The sequence below is a fragment of the Rhopalosiphum padi genome, chromosome 3 (genome assembly GCF_020882245.1).
Source record: "Rhopalosiphum padi isolate XX-2018 chromosome 3, ASM2088224v1, whole genome shotgun sequence".
Classification (NCBI taxonomy): Eukaryota; Metazoa; Arthropoda; class Insecta; order Hemiptera; family Aphididae; genus Rhopalosiphum; species Rhopalosiphum padi.
This window is the reverse complement of record NC_083599.1, coordinates 74798762-74820040: the sequence shown is the minus strand read 5'-3', so window position 1 is coordinate 74820040 and position 21279 is coordinate 74798762. Positions and strand designations below refer to the sequence as shown.

Sequence of the window (21279 nt, the reverse complement as noted above, 5' to 3'; positions counted from 1 at the left end):
AAAAACAGTATTCGTGGAAACTTAAAACTTTTACGTATATTATATTTTTATTTTTCAACTTATTTTTGCTGTGTTAAGGTACCTACTCGTACATAAGTTGATATTTTATAGTTTAAATATTATAATATATAAATATATAATAATAATGATAATAATAATATATTTATAAATGTAACACGATAAAAATAATAATATGTAATTTAGTATTCATACTGTAAGCAAACCATGTACTATTATATTAATTATCCTGTGTACGCATGCACTTAGCGTTGCTAAAATGTGCCCGTATTCTTTTACGGAACTTAAATTTCTATTAGACGACGTTTATATATAAGCGACTATATATTTATACACGCGTTATTATTTCTTGGGTATCCACTAGTGATGGGCACAACCGAATAATTTGAATAACCGACTAATAGTTATATTTTACTACAAAAAACCGACTAACAGTTGGTTACAAATTTACAATTATCATGGCCAACTAACAAACTGCTCAATGACTAACACTAACAAAAAACGACTAATGACTATAAACTATCGAAAAACGACTAACGACTTATGACTTTTAAAAAAACAACTAGGTAACTAACGAAAACCGACTAAATAACTAAAGGAGAAATTTGTCAACTTATGATATTACCACCAAAAATAAATATTTATCTTAAAGCTAATAAATAAATGTATTTAATGGTTCATTAGCATAATTAGATATTTTTACAAGAAAAAATATTGTAAGTACTTTTTATAGTAATGAAATTTTATCTTTTATTTAAATAAAACACAAAAAGACAATAGCATAGCAATATTATGTCTATGCTAATTCTTTTAAATTTTTGTTTAAAAAAATTAAAACATCTAAATTTTTTGGATCTAGCCGATTCCTTTTGGCACTCATTATTTCCCCTGCTTTTGAAAAAACTCTTTCTGAGGGAACCGAAGTCGCTGGAATTATAGAGTATTTCACAGCTATTTTAAATAATGAGTCCAGAAGTGACTGATGTTTGATCCAGAAATCTAGTGGAATACTTGACCGTTTTTCCAGAGGAAGACTTATATATTGATTTATAAGTGTTTGCGCGGTTGTGTTTGACGTTAAAGTTGTCCTTTCTTCTTCTACTTCAGTTGCCAAAAATGCCCATAAGTCAGAGCATTGATTTTCTTGGGGTTCATGATTTACTATGGGTGCTGAATGCTCTCTGTTTTCTCCTTAGAAAATAATATTAAGGTTAGCATATATATGAAAATAATAGGTAGTAGGCAGTAGCCAGTGGGTTCTCAAATAATCATTATTCATTAGTTCATTACCAATTGATGCAGCTAATTCATTATTTATACTCTGTATAGCTTTATTGGCCAACTCTATATTTGTAAAAGCTACTTTCTTAAACCTTGGGTCAAGAACTGTTGAAATTGAAAAACAAGGTGAAACATCATTATCTTCAATCAGATTAAAACGATCTGACATATTTTTTATCAATTTAGTTTTTAATGCTACACCTAATTCTGTCTCCATTATTTTAGAATTAAGAGCAATATTCACACCTACAAAAAAGTTTGTTAATAATTAGACATACTATAAAAAATTAAATTTATAATAAATTTTAATACCTCTCACTAAAGGTATAACCATGGCAAGTGTTGGGTATTTTTCTCCTGAAAGTTCTGTTGTCATTAAATTAAATGGTGTTAGCAGTGGTATAATATCCTCTATAATTCTCCATTCCATTGGTAGGAGCATTGTTGGACCATCCTTTAGCGACATCATGACACAAGTAAGTGGTTCTTTTAATGTTACCAACCTTTCAAGCATTAAGAGGCTACTGTTCCAACGGGTTGACACATCTTGCTTTAATTTCAAATCGGGTAAACTTAGTTGTTTTAACTTGTCTTGTAAACAGCGATGTCCAATTTCACTTTTTTTAAAAAATGTTACTATTGAACGACATTTTTTTAATAAAATGTTTAAATCGTTAACTCCATCCCAACCAATATTGTTATCTACGTCACTTTCATCTGCACCACACTGAATTTTTAGTGCGTTTGTCACCACTAAGTTCAACTTATGTGCAGTACATGGAATATGAGGTATGCCATTCATTTTTTTTATTGCAGCCTTTATGTTAGCACCAGAATCGGTTACAATAGCTACTACTTTATTAATTATTTTCCATTCTTCAAATATTTCAATCAATGTTTCATATAAGTATTGTGCTGTATGATTTTTATTAAGTTTTTCTGTTGTTAGTACAAATGTTTTCAGTACATAATTTGTATTATATACATGAGCAGTAACTGTTAAAAAAGAATCAGCATTTAAAGATGTCCAAATATCTGATGTAATGGCAACATAATTAGATTCAATTAACATTTGTTGCACTTTTACTTTGGTAGATTGATAAATGTCAGGCATTATTTTCCTAGTAAGGGTACGACGACTAGGAATATGCTCCAAATAACGGGAATCTAAAAAACTGACAATTTTTCGAAAACCATTATTTTCCAAGTATGAAATGGGTTGTAAATCTCCTGCTATCATATCCATTATAATAGATATGAAGTCATTTTTTTGTTTTGTTGATGGTTCGTTAAATCTGTTACATTAAATACAAATAATAATTATTATTTTTAAATTGATAATTAGAGGTAGTAGGTATTTATGGCCTATGCAGTTAAATGGGAGTAAGATTTCTTAACGATTCGTGAAATGCCAACTTCATAGGAAAAAATTTACTTTGCATTAAAAAGCATGTTTTAGGGGTTAGCGAATACTCAATACATTAGAGAATATTTGGAAGTACAATAAAATATTAAAATAAAATGTATAAAAATATTTTATGGAGGAAATAATTATTTTTAAGCACCTCCATGTAAGTTGGAATTTTGGTAATTTAATAACAAAATATACAATATTTTATAATACTGTCAAAGAAAAAAATAAATTTTTATTTGATAGTAATAAATGTTAAAATTTAAAAAAAAAAAAATTAAAAATATAATGTAAACACTAAATATATAAAATGTTGTATAGTTGTACAATGTACCCGTGCAATGAAGTACTATAATAGTCTATAATATTTAAAGAACTAAATTACTCCACCTCTACTGCTGTGAAGTGTGAAGTATTAAAACTTGTCCAAAATTTAATATTAATAAATTTTGTATATAATTAAACAAGTGCAATAATTAATTTCTTACCGTTTTGATAACAACAATTGCTTGGTTTTTTTGGTAGGTGGCTGTTCTTGGTCCGGTTCTTGATCTGTTTCATTTATAAATTGGAATATATTAGTAAATTTAATTATAAAAATATTTATTTTGTAGTCTATAATAAATATTATAAAAAGTAATAAATAATAGGGGAGAGTGTTGTACCTTGGGACCATTTTTATTAAATGTCCCCTAACAGCTCAAATTGTTAATATTTCACGTTAATGCATATTATAAATATTGTAGATATAATAAATCTATACATGAGTATTTTTTTTCCAAATCCTAAATCAACTGCCTTTTGAGATAATTTTATTTTTAAAAAAAATAAAAAAATGGACCAAGGTACATGCGGTATTGCGGACTGCGGTCCAAGGTACAACTTACACTCTCCCCTACATTAATTTTTCCAATTAAATATAATTTTTAACTAACTAATTTCTTATTATTTACACTAGGCGAATTATAGTTTTAGCATACTACTTAGTAGTTAGTACTTACCATAATTTAAGGTTTTTGAACTACTTGGTTGGTTACTACTTGACATATCTAAATCTTTTTCTAATTCTGCATTGCGTTTATCAGCATCTAATTTGGATTGATGAACACGCCGCAAATGTTCGTGCAAATTAGATGTCCCATGACCATGTTTATAATGGGTTGAACAAATTAAGCAAACTGCTTCATTTGGGGTGTTTGGCAATTTTTTGAAGTATTTCCAAACGTCCGACGTATTTTTTCTGGACATGATTGTTTAAACTTTAAAATATTGCGGACCACGATATACTGAGTAGTCAGTAGTCACTAGTCAACTAGTGAGTACTGACTGAGCGATTAGTGATTACTGATTACCAAAATAAATAAAAATGACCAAATAAAATAAAGACGGACGGAATTAACTCATTGTTTTCTATAAATAGTTTGGTAAATATTAATAGGCTCTGATAATCTAATATCGTTCTATTTATGTGTTATTTCAGCTGGATTTTATTTTGGTAGCCTGGTAGGTAATAACTAGTGTTTATTTTCATAAGATAATTATTTGATTATTTATATTTTATTCATTTATTCATTAGAAAAATGAAAAATGATTCATTAGTTGGTTTATTATTCGTTAGTTGGTTTTTTATTCGGTAGTGATTAGTCAGTGTTAATAACCGACTTATTTTCTTATTGTTTACTACCGACTAAGTCGATAGTCATTAGTTGGTGCTGCCCATCACTAGTATCCACTATCCTTATCGAGCAAAACTTACTATTATATTTACATTAAATTCGTCTAGACAGCTAATGTGTATTTGACACACCCATGGAAACGTGATGGCAGTAAAACAGGAATTTTAAACAATTAAATTTAATTTCCAGTGAAAAACGCAATATATAAGTATGTTGTCCTCACGAATAAAATGTACAAAAATATTTCATTAAAACCGTATCTACGCCAAAAAAATATTTTATCCAAAAAGAATACAATAATGAACACAGTTGGCTATTTTTTCCTCTGATTGATTATCTATATGGGCACCGTTAAACAATATATTAGTCCTCGGTTATTATAAATCAAAAAACAATTTTTTAAAGCTGAAAGAATATTTAACTAAACGATAAATCCTTAAAAAAGATTGAAAATCTTTTTGAAAAAAAAAAGAATATCGTTAATAGAATATTTTCAATTGAAAATTGAAGTAAAATATTAATATTTTAATATTAATAAAAACACGAGCTTAATCTTTTTATAAGTTGTACAGTTTATTATTTTAGTTATTATTATTTCTGTATATATATTAGTCATAGTGTAATTTTAAGTACTATCTACCACTGGGCCTAGGCCCGTTTTATTCAATTATTTAATTATTTGAATAAACATAATTATTACTATTATTATTATATTACTAAGAAGACGCTAAGTATACCCGAATATGTTGTCTCCGTCTTACAAATGTAAGACATGGCAAAAACTGTTTTGAGAAAAAACCGAGAAGGCTACAGTAATAACTAATAACTAATAACTAAAAAAAAAAAAAACTTGCATCACATAAAAAGGAGAACTTTGGCTGTAAAATATCGTTTTTATTTTTTAAATATTGTAACTAAAAAAAAAGTTATACAAGTTCAAGAATAATGGATTTTGAAACAATAAGACATTTTTTCGTATAAGTAATATTAAAAAAATAAAAACGATATTTCACAGATAATATTCTTAACTATATTATATATCAATTTGGAGTCTTAACTACAGTGGCGACTCGTAGTAGTTTAGCACAGGAGTGCGATGAAAAAATTTAAGAACTATAATACATCACACAAAAAATTAAAATGATAAAATAATAATTTAAAATTAAACACGTCGCGCGTCGTTGCCGTCCGATTTGAGCGACAAAATTCACCACACATCATAAGCTTCTATAGTCGCCGCGTCATCGTGATAATCTTATTATTACTTTATTACTCGTATATTAATATTATATCTATAGTTTATACGGGAAACCGATATTTTTATGTGCGATTCAAAATGTCGCACAAGCTGCAGCGTTGCATAGGCCTATATAGCTATCCAGTATGGCAGTATCCATATACACGTATAATAACATCGCGAGTTCGTAACGATATTCTAATAAATTATGAAAATAATTTTTATAATAATTAAAAATATATTTAAGGGGATCGGTGGCGGACATTTATTTTAGCCAAAACATCCAATTGTTAATGTATAATATACTATGTACTAAAATATGTACCTATTTATTTTGTAAATAATATATTTGTACTATAAATTCTTAATTTTTGTAGGGAGTGCGACATATGTACGAGCCGCCACTGCTTTCACTACAGTCTGAGTGCACACTTAGAAAATTGCAGTCGATTCAATACTAAATGGTGTTAACTGTTAATATTATACACATTTGCACGTTATTTTCCAGCTTAGACGAGTTTGGTGTTGATACAACACCAACACGTCTGCACTTAAACGTCAAGTGTAGAATAAACACTTAATTAATTCGTTTTGACCATAGTCATAGTATATTGTTAAAATAACAACAACTTATGTTAAAATATAGTATTATAACAGTCACATTAACTTTGAAACAATTAGTTACTACTATAGTTAAATGTAGAAATAGCAACTATTAAATGTTAAAAATAGTCCATAAGGTGTAAATTTGAAATTTGAAGATTGTTGTAGAAATAACACTAATAAATAGTTATGTAATTTGTATCAACAAAAGCTAAATTAACTCTAGAATTTATTATCAAATTGTTAAAATAACAACAACCTGATGATAAATCAAATCCATCATTAGTGTAGTCCCAGTATAATTATAATTATAATATATGTGCACTGATATATATAGAAAAAAGGATTTAGTCCATTCAACCAGTATACAGCATATCTCCATTATATAATATTATATATTCATAATATGAATACTTGCATTTTTGACAACACAAATCAAGCCATAAATAAAAAATTAACAGTTTACTTTATTCCATATAGATAAATAAGTACATAAGCATATATAATTTTTCAAATTAACATTTTACTCATACAATATTAATGTAAATTTTAAAAATATAATATAATAAAAACGTAATACATAATAAACAAATAGGTACCTACCTAATAAAGCTAGTTTGTAGCCTTAAAGCAACCTACCTGCCTGCATAGATAATAAGAATCATAAATAATTATTTATAATGCATATCTTAAACTTGCAAATAACTTACCATTTTCAAGAACACGAAGAATAGTTGGGGTAGAATATTTTAAATCTTTTAAATAACAACCAATAAGGTTAGATTCTCTTTCATTATATTTTTTAATTTCATAAGCATAAAAATGGCTATCAAAACCCACTGTTAAAAATAATTTACACACTAAATATGGCATCCTAGACTTGTTAACAAGTATATTAAGTATCTCATCAAAAATACAACCGTTTAAATCAATATCAATTATTAATAACATTCCAGGTTTATACTTAACTCCTTTAAAATTGACCCATGAAACTGAAAATGTATCACTTTTTAATTCATTAGGGAATGAATTAAAAAAATCGATATTGAAATCTTCAGCAGTAATCATTTTTAAACATGACCTCATTTTTAAATCTAGTTCCAGCCCTTTTTGAACTAGAAAACGATGAATCATTGCTATTTGAAGTTTGTGTGATAATGTATGTTCTAAATTTATTCTACATGGTATAGTGTTGGCATATACCTTTAAAACTTTGTGTTTTGCTTCATATCTTAATGAGGAAATAAGTGAAATAGGACCATTTTTAAGAAGTAAGCGACCATAATGTGTTAAAATGTGAAATTTAGGTTTAAGGGAGCTATTAGAAAAAAACAAATACAATGTAGAACACATTTGGGTACATAAAGCCATAAATGTATAACACGTTTTGAGTACATGCGCAAATTACCAATCGCAATAAAACAGAAATGAATAACGATTATCTGTATTTATAAGATATGGTTTGTGAAAATAACTAAGTGTTTCATATTTAAACGTTTAGTTTCGATGATTTTAATTTTGACTCCAATAATAGGTATATATCATACTTAAAAAAATTTATACATAGTATACACATTATATTTGTATGTACATCTATACAAATTTAAAATTTCAAGTTACACTAATAATTCTTAGCATTATACTATATACAGTTATTCGTAATATTATGTACATAGTTTGATAGTTGATAATATATATTTACAGAAGCATCAGATAATGATTAAACACAATTATAACACGATATCTGTTGAAAATACGTTTGGAAAAGTCAAATATGGGATAAATTCCATAATTTTTGTTATAATATATTGTAACAAATATAATTAAAATAATTACATTTTAAACTGTATAATTTATTTGAACGGATTAGGTACATTAAATTTTACAGTTATTAATTGGTTAGTGATAATAATATTCAACATAATAATTATTTCCAAGTATCAATAATTATTTATTATCTAAATAATTTCCGTCTTCCGACATGGGATATTGTTATCCATAATATGAGTAATTGACTGTACAATATTATTTAGTTTTATTTTATTTTTTCTTAAATAGCACAATAAGTGTTTTATTAATTATTACAATGCTATTATATAGATATACTCATGGAGATTCAGTTATACGTTTTAATCATATTATTATTTTTATTTATAGGTAATAAATAATAATATAGAGTAATTAAAAATAATATTATGTCTCTCTTTTCACGAGTAAAAAGTATTATGTTTATGTATCGTAGTATCCTGTATATTTATACAGAATAGATGATAGTCTGGGTACAGGTTGTAGTTCCATAATATTTATAGGTGACTTGAGACCTGAATACCCACTCAAATCATGGTAACAATAAAAAATTGTGATTTGAGATTTAGTGTCAAGACAAAAAATAATCAATTATTAAATTTAAAAAATACTTATATACAGAGATACTATAACATTTAAAGATAAAGACTGTATAGTGAGTTGTTCCAAATACTCTCTCTCGAGTATATCTCCACGTGGCACGTTGTTCTTAATTATGGTCTAAACCGGTGGAGAACGATTCCGCAAATTTAATATATGTATACACGATTCCGCATAACTTTAAATGCAACGTTGCCATTCCGAAAACAAAATCTATATTATTGTAAGGGCCGAGCCACACTTGAGTGATTTTGGCGCGCGGTACGCATACGATGGTGGCACCTGGTACGCGCGTTAAAATGACGCGTGGTACTCAGGCGATACCTTGGAAAGTGGTTAAAACATTTTTTTGGTTTACCATTTCTATCAAGCAATGATGTTGAAGATGCATTTGCAGATTTAATAAGTACATGTCCTGATGAGTCTGGTTTTGTATTTTCTGATTATGTTTTAAACAATTATATTGACAAAGACTGTCCTTTTCCACCACTAATTTGGGCTGAAGAACCATCAAAAAACCCAAGGTAGGTTCTATAATTATTATTTAAACTGTATAATTTTTATAATATTATTAATTATTATAATGTTATCACAGAACAACAAATGCAGCCGAAAGTTTTCATCGAACATACAATGGCCAATTTTACTATACTCACATCCACCCATTTTATTCAGTGCTAACAGTCTTATTAGAAACACAGTCCGAAACAGATGTAAAAATATATTCAATTATTTCTAATAATGAAAAAAAGAAAATGACTCTTAGAGAAACAGAACGTATTGAAACTATTATTAGGGCATACGATAGGTATAAATCTTGTAAATCCCAAGATCATTTATTATATTATTTATCACTAACTGGCCATACTTATCAAGGTAAATCATTATAATTCATATTACATATATTTTTAAAATTATTATACTCATTATTATTTTTAACTTACATATTAAAATTTTTATTTACATACATCATATATTTTATATATTATTATAACTTTTATTTTTATAACTTTTTTGACTATATTGATAATTTTAATATTTTTTTGTATGAAGTGAATAGCAAATCTAATATATTATTACCCCATATCATTTTGATAACTATAATATTTTTATATGTTTTATAATAACAAATGTTTTAAATTGTATAATTAATAGCTGATAATTTTTATAACTTTTTTTGACTATATTTATTGCTAAAAAAAAATTACAATTTATATAACAAGAGTAATTATTTATATATTTGTATGGCAACGTTGCATTTAAAATTATGCGAAATCGTGTATATAATATATATAGATATTAAATTTGCGAAGTCATGTATGTATATCCATAGATTAAATATACATAGATAGCCCATGCCAAGGGGAAAAGCGGCAACCACATATGCCAACTATTTGGACCCCGGCATCAAAGTTCCACTGGACGCCGATAGGATTGTTGGGGGCGCCACTAGCGTATGTAGGCTTCTCACGCAGCGCCGCACCTTTATTGCTGTTTAACATTGAGATTATTATTATGATTTCTATTTCTAACATAAAATAGAAAAAAAACAAAATAAAAATAAACATATTTAATAAACATATTTCTTTTTCCTAATATTTTTTACCGATTTTCGATTAATCATATTAAAATATTGACAACTTGGCAGATTTATAAATAAGTAATATGAATTACATAATATATAAATATACCTATGTAATTTATATTACAATTCAAAAAATATTTTCAATTAATATTACAAACAATTACAATATCATTTATAAACTTTTAATTTAATATCAACAAATTACTTTTATTTAAAAACAACATAATAATGGTAGCTGGTATAATATTATATAACACTATTTACACTAGTAAAATATAATATAACAAAAGTAGCCATAACACAAATAGTTATTTTTATAGATTAAAATATATATATAATAATTAATATAGGTATTTAATTCCTATATAAATCAATTAAATATATAAATTATGCGCCTTGTAAATAAAGGTATATAATAATATTAAAATACAATCAAAAAATAAATAGTCCACAAAAAAAATACAAAAAACTAATAATTATAAAAATAATTGTTATTGTAGATATTATTTTGCAAATTAAAATAAAATAAATTGCTTTTTGGGTTTTTTGTTTTTATTAACCAATTTATAAGTTGTAATTGTTTTAAAATAATTAAAGTTAAAACATATAGATAAATAGTTAACAAATCTACAAATTTTTCAAAATGTTTAACTTACTAACTGTCGATTTATTGGATCGCCCTTTTAAATGTTTAGAAGTCCAGTTAAAATGTCTCAATAATTTGCAATAAATTAATTTTTGAATAATAAAATCAAAATGTTGTTCACAATCTTTATCAACATTTAAATCAAAAAAAATTTCGTTTTTAATTTTTAGTTGGATTGTTGTGTACAATTTTCTCTTTTGAGGGTTAACTTCTATGAAATGTTTTAAAATTATCTGAGCTTGCATAACAAATTTTGTAAATAAGACTGAAGGTTTTTTCAGACTAAATTTTTCAGGATCGGTACTTTTGAACTGTTTATAAAAAATTAAATATTCTTGATCGTCAAAAAAAAATTCATTACATTTTAATATTATCAGTTCACATTTAGTGCATTTAAATTGGTCCATACATTTTTTAGCCAAATATCCCGCAAAATAGGTGTTTGAACAGCTTTCAAGGGTTATATATTGTTCATCATCGTTGTTAATATTTTTGTACTCATCATCGTAACCATCATTATCAGATAAAGATTTACATGAGTCAGAATCATTAGAGTTATCACATGTATTTGAAATAGTCGTACTCTGTGAACTACTATTATCAAATAAATTATATTCATAATTAGTTTCACAGTTTGATAAATCAGTAGATTTCATAAGGTTGTGTTTAGCTTGAAATCGAAATGAAGTTCTAAAAGTACGAGCGGTAGGATTTCTGTTAAAACCTCCTCGTTGACAAAAAACTGAAAAAGTATTTTCTATTATGTCTTGGTTTAAGCGACTAGTAAGGAGATATTTAAAACTTTCATTTTTTTGTTGAATAAAAAGCATACTTATAGCATTTATAGACCACACCATTGCATCAAAACATGGGAGGACTTTTCCATATATTTTTATAGGTTTTACCAACTCTAATTGTTCACACCACTCTTTAGCTGACATCAAAAAATTATATATTTGAGGTTTATCTTCATTTAAAGCACATGCATACGTATTTGAACTATACAAAGTTTTAGAGTTAAGACAGTCGAATAGATTATTCATTTCTCTAACAAATTCAGCGGTCGCGGGAGCAGTTTTAGATTTTATTTGACCCGTAGTTACACACGTTTTTAAAACAGCTGCTACAGAGTTACCAAAAACTTGTAGAGCTAGTTTACAGTTCATTTTTTGAAACGGTCCGGGATTCATATGGCTGTCGGTGAGTTTTAAAAGGGCTCTACTGGTACTACTAGATTTATCTGTTATAAGCTAATTTTATATCCGAAAAAGAAACTTCTTGACCTTTAAATTTAAAATTATTTTTTAAAAAATTATTTCAAAAATTTTTGATAATATGTGGTACATCGAAAATAGAAAAAATTGTATGTTGTTTTATTTCAATGAATGGTTTATCTTTATTAAATCCTAAATGTTTTAAAGCTGAATAATTGTTAGAACCTTGGTCACAAACTAGTGCCACAGGATGAAAACCCAGTTCAATACATTTTTCAATAATATCTACTATTAAATCTTTTAATATCACACTATTCATTGATGAACCAGATAAAAAATAAGCTAAAGGTAATTTCCATGTACTATATAAACCTCGAACTAAAAAAACCATGGACTGTGTAGCCATTTTTTTTGTTCTTCCTTTGTGCCCCAAATCCTCAAAGCCTTCAACCATATCTAAATATTTTGAATATTCTAAAAACGATTTAATTTTCATCTCATCAAATACTATAACACAATACTTTTCCTCATTTGACATAGTATTTAATTTATTTTTAATTTGTTTTAGCCAAAGAGAATTAAAACCAGGACAAAATTTTGAATTTCCAATCCACCTACGTATAGTTGTCTCACTTGGTAAAATAATTTGTTGGTATTTCCTAAGATATTTGTATTTAGTTGCAGATTTATAATATAAATTAATTGCAAAATTTTTTTCTGTTAATGTCCACGGTAACCTTGAATTATGTTTACGAAAAATTTGCATTTCTGCAATAACTTTAGAGCCTAAACTGGGAAATAACACTTCGTTCTTTAATTTACACAACTTAAATTTATTACGAGTCATTTGTATTATCTTTTTCAATTTACAAATAGTGGACGATTTATTTTTTAACAAAATATTTTTTTTTTTAATTATTTCTTTTAAATTTTTTTCGCTCGTTTCTAAACTATATTTGGTAGGAAAAAGAACTTTTTTTGCTTTATTTGTATATGTACTGATAGGAGAAGGCATATCTATAAACGTTTTAACCATTAAACTAGTTGATGGTGAACATTCAAAGTTTAAAATCGGTGAAAACGGAGATTTATTTAAAGTAGCCGGAAGATGTGGAGATTCAATTGGCGTTCTTTGAGATTTTTTTTTATACGTCTTCAGTGGTGTTTTTACGTGTAAGTTTGGCGATTCAGGATTATAATTTTGGTTTGGCAATGCATTTACTAAAACATTAGTTACAGGAGATGTATTAAATTCGGATGAATCATATTTCATTGGAATTGCAGTTGATTTTAGTCGTTGCTGTGTGTTAATATTATTATAATCCGTGGGTTTGAAATGCAAATGGCAAACATGACGGTTATTTAGTTGTTCGAAACTCAAATCAGCGAGTAAGATATTACCTAAGAATTAAAAAAAAACATATTTAAATGACCGATTGAAGTTAGTATTTTTATAAAACTCGTCAAAATACGTATTGTATGTATGAGTGGTGTCATAAGTTGCTGTTGTCACTGTCACATTATTTGTGAACGTGTGATCGGGAACTATAATTGTTTATAGATTCTAACTAATAACATAATAATAAATTGATTAAAAGTCGTAGTGTTTGGGATATTAATATAAAATTATACAATATAGATTTATTTTTAGACGCGCAGCCGGCAGACCGAGCCGATTGTGATCGAGCGGCATCGTGTTCTCTCGCTGGACAAAGTATATACGCATTATGATGAATGCCAAAATATAAACTTTGAAATTCTATATCTATGTCTATATTGACAAAACAATTTGCGCTATCTGTAGACGTATTGTTCAATTAAATTATCGGTTTCCATATCGCCCATGCCTATGGGCTATCTATGTATATTTAATCTATGGTATATCAGTGGCTATTAAAATCAACACGATTTCGTAAAATTTGCGGAATCGTGTTATAGCCGTCTAAACATGTTGCTTAGGTTAGGTACGAATCGATTATTTAACACACGAGCGAAGCCGGGTTATTTAGCTAGTGTATATAATATAAGTATATTTATGACAATTTGTATACCTACTTACACGGAAAAAATTCAAATTACATCTAATGCATACAAATGTGAGTAATAGTTGTTAGATTGTTAATGCATGTTTTAAAGAAAAAATAAAAATCCAAGTAAAAGTTAATTCGTCCCGGATATTCAATGAAAATAATAGAGGTTTTTTTTTTTATTAATTTACGAGTTTTATTTCGAAAATGGTTTAAGCCAGAAACTCTTAAATGTTTAACTATTCAATGTACATCTAATTTCTAAAATGTAAAAACTATTATTATACTATTAGCAGATTCGTAAAATGTAAAATAAAATTGATTAAATAATTCATTGATATTTGAACTCAAATAACTGAAAAAATAGTGACCATTGTGCTAATCGTGGTGTTAGTAAAAATAATGATAAATTTATAAATCATTAATAAATCATTGATTGGAATACCAAGTTTTTTGTATTAATAAGTTGATATACGATAAGTCGATAACTATTATATTTTATATATAATAAAAAGTGTATCTACTATGACGCGTGTTTGTGTAAGGTCGGTCTTTGGCCGATCAGATATACGAGCTGCGAACCGACGACGAGATTGCGGCGTTGCTCATCATTAGTATCTTATTTACTAAATAGCCCATATTTGTACAGCTGCAATGATTGTGATTATTTCTAAGTCTAAGGGTAATTTAATTAATTGTAATTTTATCTTATAGTTGATTAATTTAGTTCACAATAATATGTATTTGCTTAGTCTATGTTTGTGCAGCTGCACTGATATTTTATGAAAATTTAAATAATGATAGGTATATAATGATGTATTACACAATTCAGACCAATTATTTGCAGGAAATGTAGCATCAGTGTAAGTGTCTATTATATATTCGCAAAATATCTGTATTTGCTCGTCATTTTGTTGTACGCTATTAAATCTTCTACAAAACAATCGTCATCGTGCGTCATTCACCAACTTCTTCAAGTGCTACTGTCAGTGCCGTCTTAAGGCATGGGCCCGTAGGGCCCGGGCCCGGGGCCCCGAAATTTTAAGGGCCCCAAATTCACATAGATTACATTATTTACCGAATATCATAATTTTACATTTTTTTGAATGTTTTTAATATAAATCTCGAACGAAAAAATTTTTAAATTAGCTTTGTATCAAAATAATACAATTTGATTAATTTCTAAATTGTATTGTTATTTCTGGTCCACATAACACGTACATTATTATTACGTGCGCTATGTTATCGGTTATTTCGATTTGTTTTACGTAGAAGCACATAGAAGTATTGCGAGTGCTATTTATAAAATAATATGAAATATCTTATCTTATAAGCTGTAGCGTCGACGCCGTCGTCAATCGTCATTGTTGACTGTACAGCTGCAGTTCATAGAACATTACACACACATATAATCGGATAATCCACATAAATATCTACATTTTGGCTCGTGTGCGTTTAATTTTTAATTCAAAAAAAATTTGTCTTACGTAAGTAAACTTTATACTAACTTTAATATTTATTATTTTCTTTATTATTATAATTATAAATTAATAAATTACACACTCAACTAAATAGAAAATAACAATTTAAGAACGGTTCTTAATTATGCGTTTATGACGAAGAAAATAATCAATGTGTAACTGTGTAAGAATGATTGTCGAAATGGAGGTGCTGAACCTCAATAATTAAATCTGTTTGTGTGAAAAATATTAGGTTTTTAACGATTGTTTTTCTTTCTATTATTTCTACATCACCAGTGATTGACAATTTGCCGACCGTGAATCGTATTCAGTTCCTGTGTACCTATTATTTTATCTATGATATATTCGATACGCTCAAGACGAGAGTTTATTTAAAATTATTATTTAATTTATTAAAAATGTTGCGAATTTGATACAAACTGTTTCCTTAGTATTATTATAAAATAGGTATTTAATTTGTCATATGACGTAGTCATGTAGGTCTAGTAGTTACTGTTTAAAATTGATAGAGCAGAATCGAATATTTGTAGAAGACGACTGTATTTTTTCCAGATGTTCTAACTATCGACAAAAATATTGTCATTTCAAAATGTCAAAGCGTTCATATCCTAGTGGTGCTTCAAAAAGGCAGAGAGCAATCGTAAAAGATATCAACGAAAAAAAAATCATAAATTCTTTACCTAAGCTTACAGATTTTTTTTCTTCTGTTCCTCCCAAAGAAGAAACTAATTTAGTTTTACCAATATCCCAAGAAACGATAACAATTAACCAACAATCACAAGTATCTCAAAATCCTACTTTAAGCCCTAATAAATATTTCGTTGATTCTCCAGAAACAGTTGAGGACAATTCATTAGTATCAAATGATCCCGGAAATTGGAATACATTAACTGAGGAAAAACGAAATATGTATATTAAAAAAGGTTCCAAATTTTTTCAAAATAAAGATAGTGACTTTTTAAATTCCACACGAAATTATACAGAATCAAATGGTAAAATTAAAGTGAGACACTTAACCAAGTCAATATTCACTCGTCAACTAAAAAATGGTGAAAATGTCGATAGATCGTGGCTTTTATATTCTCCCTCGAAAAAAGCTTTGTTTTGTTTTGTATGTCGTCTCTTTTCTTCTACAAAAACTGGATTTAGTTGTGAACAAGGATTTAATGACTGGAAACATGTTCATACGGTTGTCTTGGAGCATGAAAATAGCTTAATGCACAGAGAATCTGTCATGACTTTTTCTGTTAGGACCAAAAATAATGGTCGCATAGATCAAGAAATATCTTATCAAATAAACTTAGAAGTAAATTATTGGAAAGAAGTATTAAAGAGAATTGTTGCTGTAATAAAATTTTTGTCGTCACGAGGAATTGCGTTTCGCGGAGAAAATCAAATAATTGGATCTCAACACAATGGGAACTATTTGGGCTGTTTAGAGTTAATAAGCCAATTTGATCCATTTCTTTTAGAACATTTAAATAAATATGGAAATCAAGGCAAAGGAAATCCTTCATATTTGTCAGCTAATATTTGTAATGAATTTATTAACATAATGGGGAGACAAGTGCTAAATGCAATTCTTTCGGAATTAAAAGTGGCTAATATTATTCAATTAGTGTTGATTCCACTCCTGATCTTTCTCATATTGATCAAATGACATTCATTATTCGGTATGTTAATGATGATACTCCAGTTGAACGTTTTTTTGAATTTATTCCTATTGATGAACATGGATCTGAGTATTTATTTAAAGTTATTTTATCTTTTCTTGAAAAAAAATCAGATTAGTTTGAATAACTGTCGTGGCCAGTCGTATGACAATGCTGCAAATATGTCAGGACAATATGCTGGTCTACAAGCTAGAATAAAAGAAAAGTGTAATTTTGCTATTTTTATTCCATTTGCAGCTCATTCTTTGAACTTGGTAGGGGTTCGTGCAGCAGAATGTGTTATGGAAGCAGTAAGTTATTTTCAATTTGTACAAAATTTGTATAATTTTTTTTCAAATTCTATCTATCGTTGGAGTATCATGAAAAAGTGCCTAGACTCACATCATGTTTTAAAGTCACTATCAGAAACTAGATGGTCTGCTCGAGCTGATGCTGTTACTGCTTTGTGTAATGGTTACAAGGAAATTTTAGATGCTCTAAAAACAATTGAAATAGATGATAAGACTTCACCAAATGTTAAAAACGAAACCCATGGCTTAATTAAGAAAATGAAAAAGTTGGAAAATATTGTTCTTACTGAAATTTGGAGTAAAATCTTATCAAGAATAAATGAAACAAACAAAAATTTACAAAAAGAAAACCTTACTATTGACGTTGGTTCAAAATTATTTGATTCTCTTGCTGGTTTTCTAAGTGAGATTATAGTCCATTCCAAATGAGATCAGCCTTCGGCGGCCGGTTGTGCGCACGGAGGCGTGGCTTCACTACGAGCACGGTCTCGAACTTTGTCGTCGCGGCGCATGACTAGAGCGACGTAATTAGTCTATTATAGACCAGCGACCTGTACAAATAACTTAAATTGCATTGTATACTCTGAAACAGATGGACTGCGGAGCTGTACGTCGTGATGTATTTTTCCGTACCGTCACTCGCACAGTCGCGCGCGCCGCATGATCACACGTACGTCAGTGTACGCTATCGGTACAACACCAATTTCTTTTGTTCAATTTTTAACACCTATATATTTTTTTTATTACCTAATGTTATAGGTATGTAAAAACAAATTCCTATAATTTAATTAGTAACAATTTATTATATTTAAGCATGATAAAAAAAGTATAATACATGATAAAAAATTATAAAACATAAAGCATGATAAAAAAATATAATACATGATAAAACAATGATAAATATAATACATGATAAAAAAAATGATAAATATAATACATGATAAAAAAATGATAAAACATAAAGCATGATAAAAAATATAATACATGATAAAAAAATAAAAATTAATTACTCCGAATCATCTGTTGAGGTTGTTTCTCCTGTTATCGTCATAATACAAGGTTCCATTGCATCTATCAATTCATCCATGATATCGTCCGCTTTCCATATTTTGTCCTCTTCTTCAATTACGTGCTTTATAAAGTTTTTCCAGTTTTCAGGTGTAACCCTTTCAATCGCTGTATTTAGCAGTTGGCGAACATCGTCGATTTTAAAAGTCGTGTTTTTTTGTTTCACGTATCCTTTTACCATCGCCCATGCTAATTCAATGGGATTGAATTCGCAATGGTACGGTGGCAATCGGAGTACGGTGTGCCCGTTGTCTTTTGCCAAGTTGTCGATTACATACGATTTTTGTTGTGGTCGCATTTCTTTTGATATCGCCAGAAGTTCGGGCTTCAACAATGACGATAGCGGTCGTTCACGAACAACGTCTCTGGAAATGAGCCACTCCAATATATCAGCCTTTTTCCAAGAACTATTTGGATATTTTTCTTGCTCTACTGAATGGTACGGCGCATTGTCCATGACGATGATTGAATTTGGATCGAGTACAGGGATAATGGACTCAAACCACTGTTTAAAGTTATCCCCATTCATCTCGTCGTGGTAGTCTCCTGTATTTTTTTTGGAAACGAAACATAGTAGGCCACCTGGCAGAAAACCATGCTCTGACCCAATGTGTAATACAATGAGTCGTTTCCCTTTACCTGATGGATTTGGTAAACCGGTTGAAAGACCTTTGTTGAATGCATCGTGTTTAGAGAGAACCGTATTGTCCTTCCAAACACGATCGACACAATCGCCGGCGTTCAACCATGTTTCATCCAGATAATATATAGATCGACCTTCAGCTCTATATTTCCGAATGTCGTATAAATACTTACGACGCCAAACAATTAAGTCCTCCCTCTCGGTCAGCACACTGCACCTTTTTCTTTTTGTAAATACGAAGTCCAATTTTTTGATAACCCGATACAGAGACGTCCTTTTAAAATTTGGAAGCGATGGATCTGCGTTTACATCGAATAAAATTCGATCGATAGTTGGTAGTTCACGTTTTAACCAAATAGAATGAATTGTCCGACGTAATCCTGTGCGGTCCAGATCATCAATTTTTTCAAATAGTGAAGCCTTTAATCTTTTTCTGTTAGGAGATGATACTGTTTTCGTCGTTTTATATTCGCTGATGGTATTCCTTATTGTGTCTCGTCCCAAACCAGTTAACTCTCTAATACGGTTAATAATGTCCCCATATTTTTTGTCTGGTGTATTAGAAATGATATCTTTATAAATATTGACTATCATTATTTTTTGACGACTGGACACAAACTGTAAAAAACATATTATATAAATAATAATATATACGTAATACATTTTGAAATATCAAATATTAAATAAGTAAATATTTGAATATTATATTAATCATTGTTACTTACTTTTCCATTTTTATTTTTTGTTTTTGGAGAAGTAGTAGGTACACCTTCTTCAGGCTGCAGAGGCATACAACCTTCTATTTCAGGGATATCACCCGTATTTATTTCGTTATTATCACTCATTATACAATATGCAAAACACAATTTCAATAACAAACAAATAAATCAGTAAAATAAAACGGACAGGCGCGTAATTCAGCGGCAAACACGAAGGCGTCGAGTCGTTAAATGCAGGCGCCAGGCACGTAAACACGATACACACATACCGGCGGCGTCGACATCGGCCGCCGCCGCTGGTAGAGCTCCAGTCGAACAACTACTAGGTGGGGGAGCCAGAACCGCCTCCGGACGAAAACTGGTTGCCGCGCAAGGCTGATCTCATTTGGAATAGACTATAGAGATAACTTTTATAGTTATGAAAGTTCCGCTAGAGAAAAATTTCCAGATTCTGACTATAAAGATTTACACCAACGAACTAAGAAGAGGAGTATTCATTTAACATTACCCGGTGAACTGACAAACAAAAGTACATCGTTTTCAGGTAGTGAAAAATTCAAAATAGAAACTTACTTCCCAATAATAGATACATTAATAACTCAGTTAAAAATTCGTGGTAAATCATACAAATCAATAAATAAACTGTTTGGATTTTTCTTTAATTTAAAAAATTTAGAGACAAAAGAAGTACAAGTCCATTGTAAAACATTTGCGGAATTTTATCACGTAGATATTAATGAAAATGAATTAATTTTAGAATGTATACACTTAAAAGCGTATCTATCGGAACTTGATATTTCTGAATTCAGTATTTCTAGTACATACAAATGTTTAAAATCAAATAGACTAGAAGAAACATTTCCAAACATAATAATATCTTTCCGAATTTTTTTATCAATGATGATTACCAACTGCAGTGGGGAACGTTCATTTTCTAAGTTAAATTTAATTAAAGAAGAGCTTAGAAGTACAATGAGCCAGAAACGGTTAAACTCCCTATCTTTAATGAGTATTGAACATGAACTACTATCAAGTTTAGATTATGAAAATGTTATTGAAGACTTTGCGAATGAAAAAGCTAGGAAGAAACCATTAAAGAGTATTTAATAATTGACAAATTTATATCATGTTTTTTTTAAAATTATATTAATTTTGTTTAATGAATTACATTTATTTTTTAACTATAAAACATATTGATGTATGAATAATTAATATCTTGACGTTATAATTAATAGGAAAGTATTTTTTGACCGTTTATTTTGAAAGTAAAATAAAGAATAATGTAACAGAGATTTAAACAA

The 21279-nt window shown here is 28.6% G+C and overlaps 3 protein-coding genes across 3 annotated transcripts; 1 reads left to right on the top strand and 2 right to left on the bottom strand.

Moving 5' to 3' along the window:
* Window positions 1-1210: 1210 nt before the first annotated feature.
* LOC132925669 (E3 SUMO-protein ligase ZBED1-like) lies at window positions 1211-2795 on the bottom strand. Its single transcript, XM_060990041.1, has 2 exons — window positions 1612-2795; window positions 1211-1545 (listed from the first exon to the last, which is right to left on the bottom strand). Exons 1-2 carry the CDS (start codon window positions 2543-2545, stop codon window positions 1211-1213), a joined length of 1269 nt encoding a protein of 422 aa, XP_060846024.1. The 5' UTR covers window positions 2546-2795.
* A 13379-nt stretch (window positions 2796-16174) lies between these two features.
* LOC132925668 (zinc finger MYM-type protein 5-like) lies at window positions 16175-17245 on the top strand. Its single transcript, XM_060990040.1, has one exon. The coding sequence runs from the start codon at window positions 16175-16177 to the stop codon at window positions 17243-17245; it is 1071 nt and encodes a 356-aa protein (XP_060846023.1).
* Window positions 17246-18331: 1086 nt separating this feature from the next.
* On the bottom strand, window positions 18332-20291 carry LOC132927314 (uncharacterized). The gene is made up of 2 exons (XM_060991827.1): window positions 19985-20291; window positions 18332-19877 (listed from the first exon to the last, which is right to left on the bottom strand). Exons 1-2 carry the CDS (start codon window positions 20102-20104, stop codon window positions 18555-18557), a joined length of 1443 nt encoding a protein of 480 aa, XP_060847810.1. The 5' UTR covers window positions 20105-20291; the 3' UTR covers window positions 18332-18554.
* Window positions 20292-21279: the final 988 nt, after the last annotated feature.

What these genes read in the sequence shown, in the direction of transcription:
- LOC132925669 (XM_060990041.1), bottom strand. Translation starts at nt 2,545, where the DNA reads ATGGATATGATAGCAGGAGATTTACAACCCATTTCATACTTGGAAAAT. An exon ending in GGTTATACCTTTAGTGAGAG is followed by an intron (nt 1,546 to 1,611) that starts GTATTAAAATTT and finishes ACTTTTTTGTAG; the next exon opens with GTGTGAATATTGCTCTTAAT.
- LOC132925668 (XM_060990040.1), top strand. Translation starts at nt 16,175, where the DNA reads ATGTCAAAGCGTTCATATCCTAGTGGTGCTTCAAAAAGGCAGAGAGCA.
- LOC132927314 (XM_060991827.1), bottom strand. Translation starts at nt 20,104, where the DNA reads ATGAGTGATAATAACGAAATAAATACGGGTGATATCCCTGAAATAGAA. An exon ending in CAAAAAATAAAAATGGAAAA is followed by an intron (nt 19,878 to 19,984) that starts GTAAGTAACAAT and finishes TGTTTTTTACAG; the next exon opens with TTTGTGTCCAGTCGTCAAAA.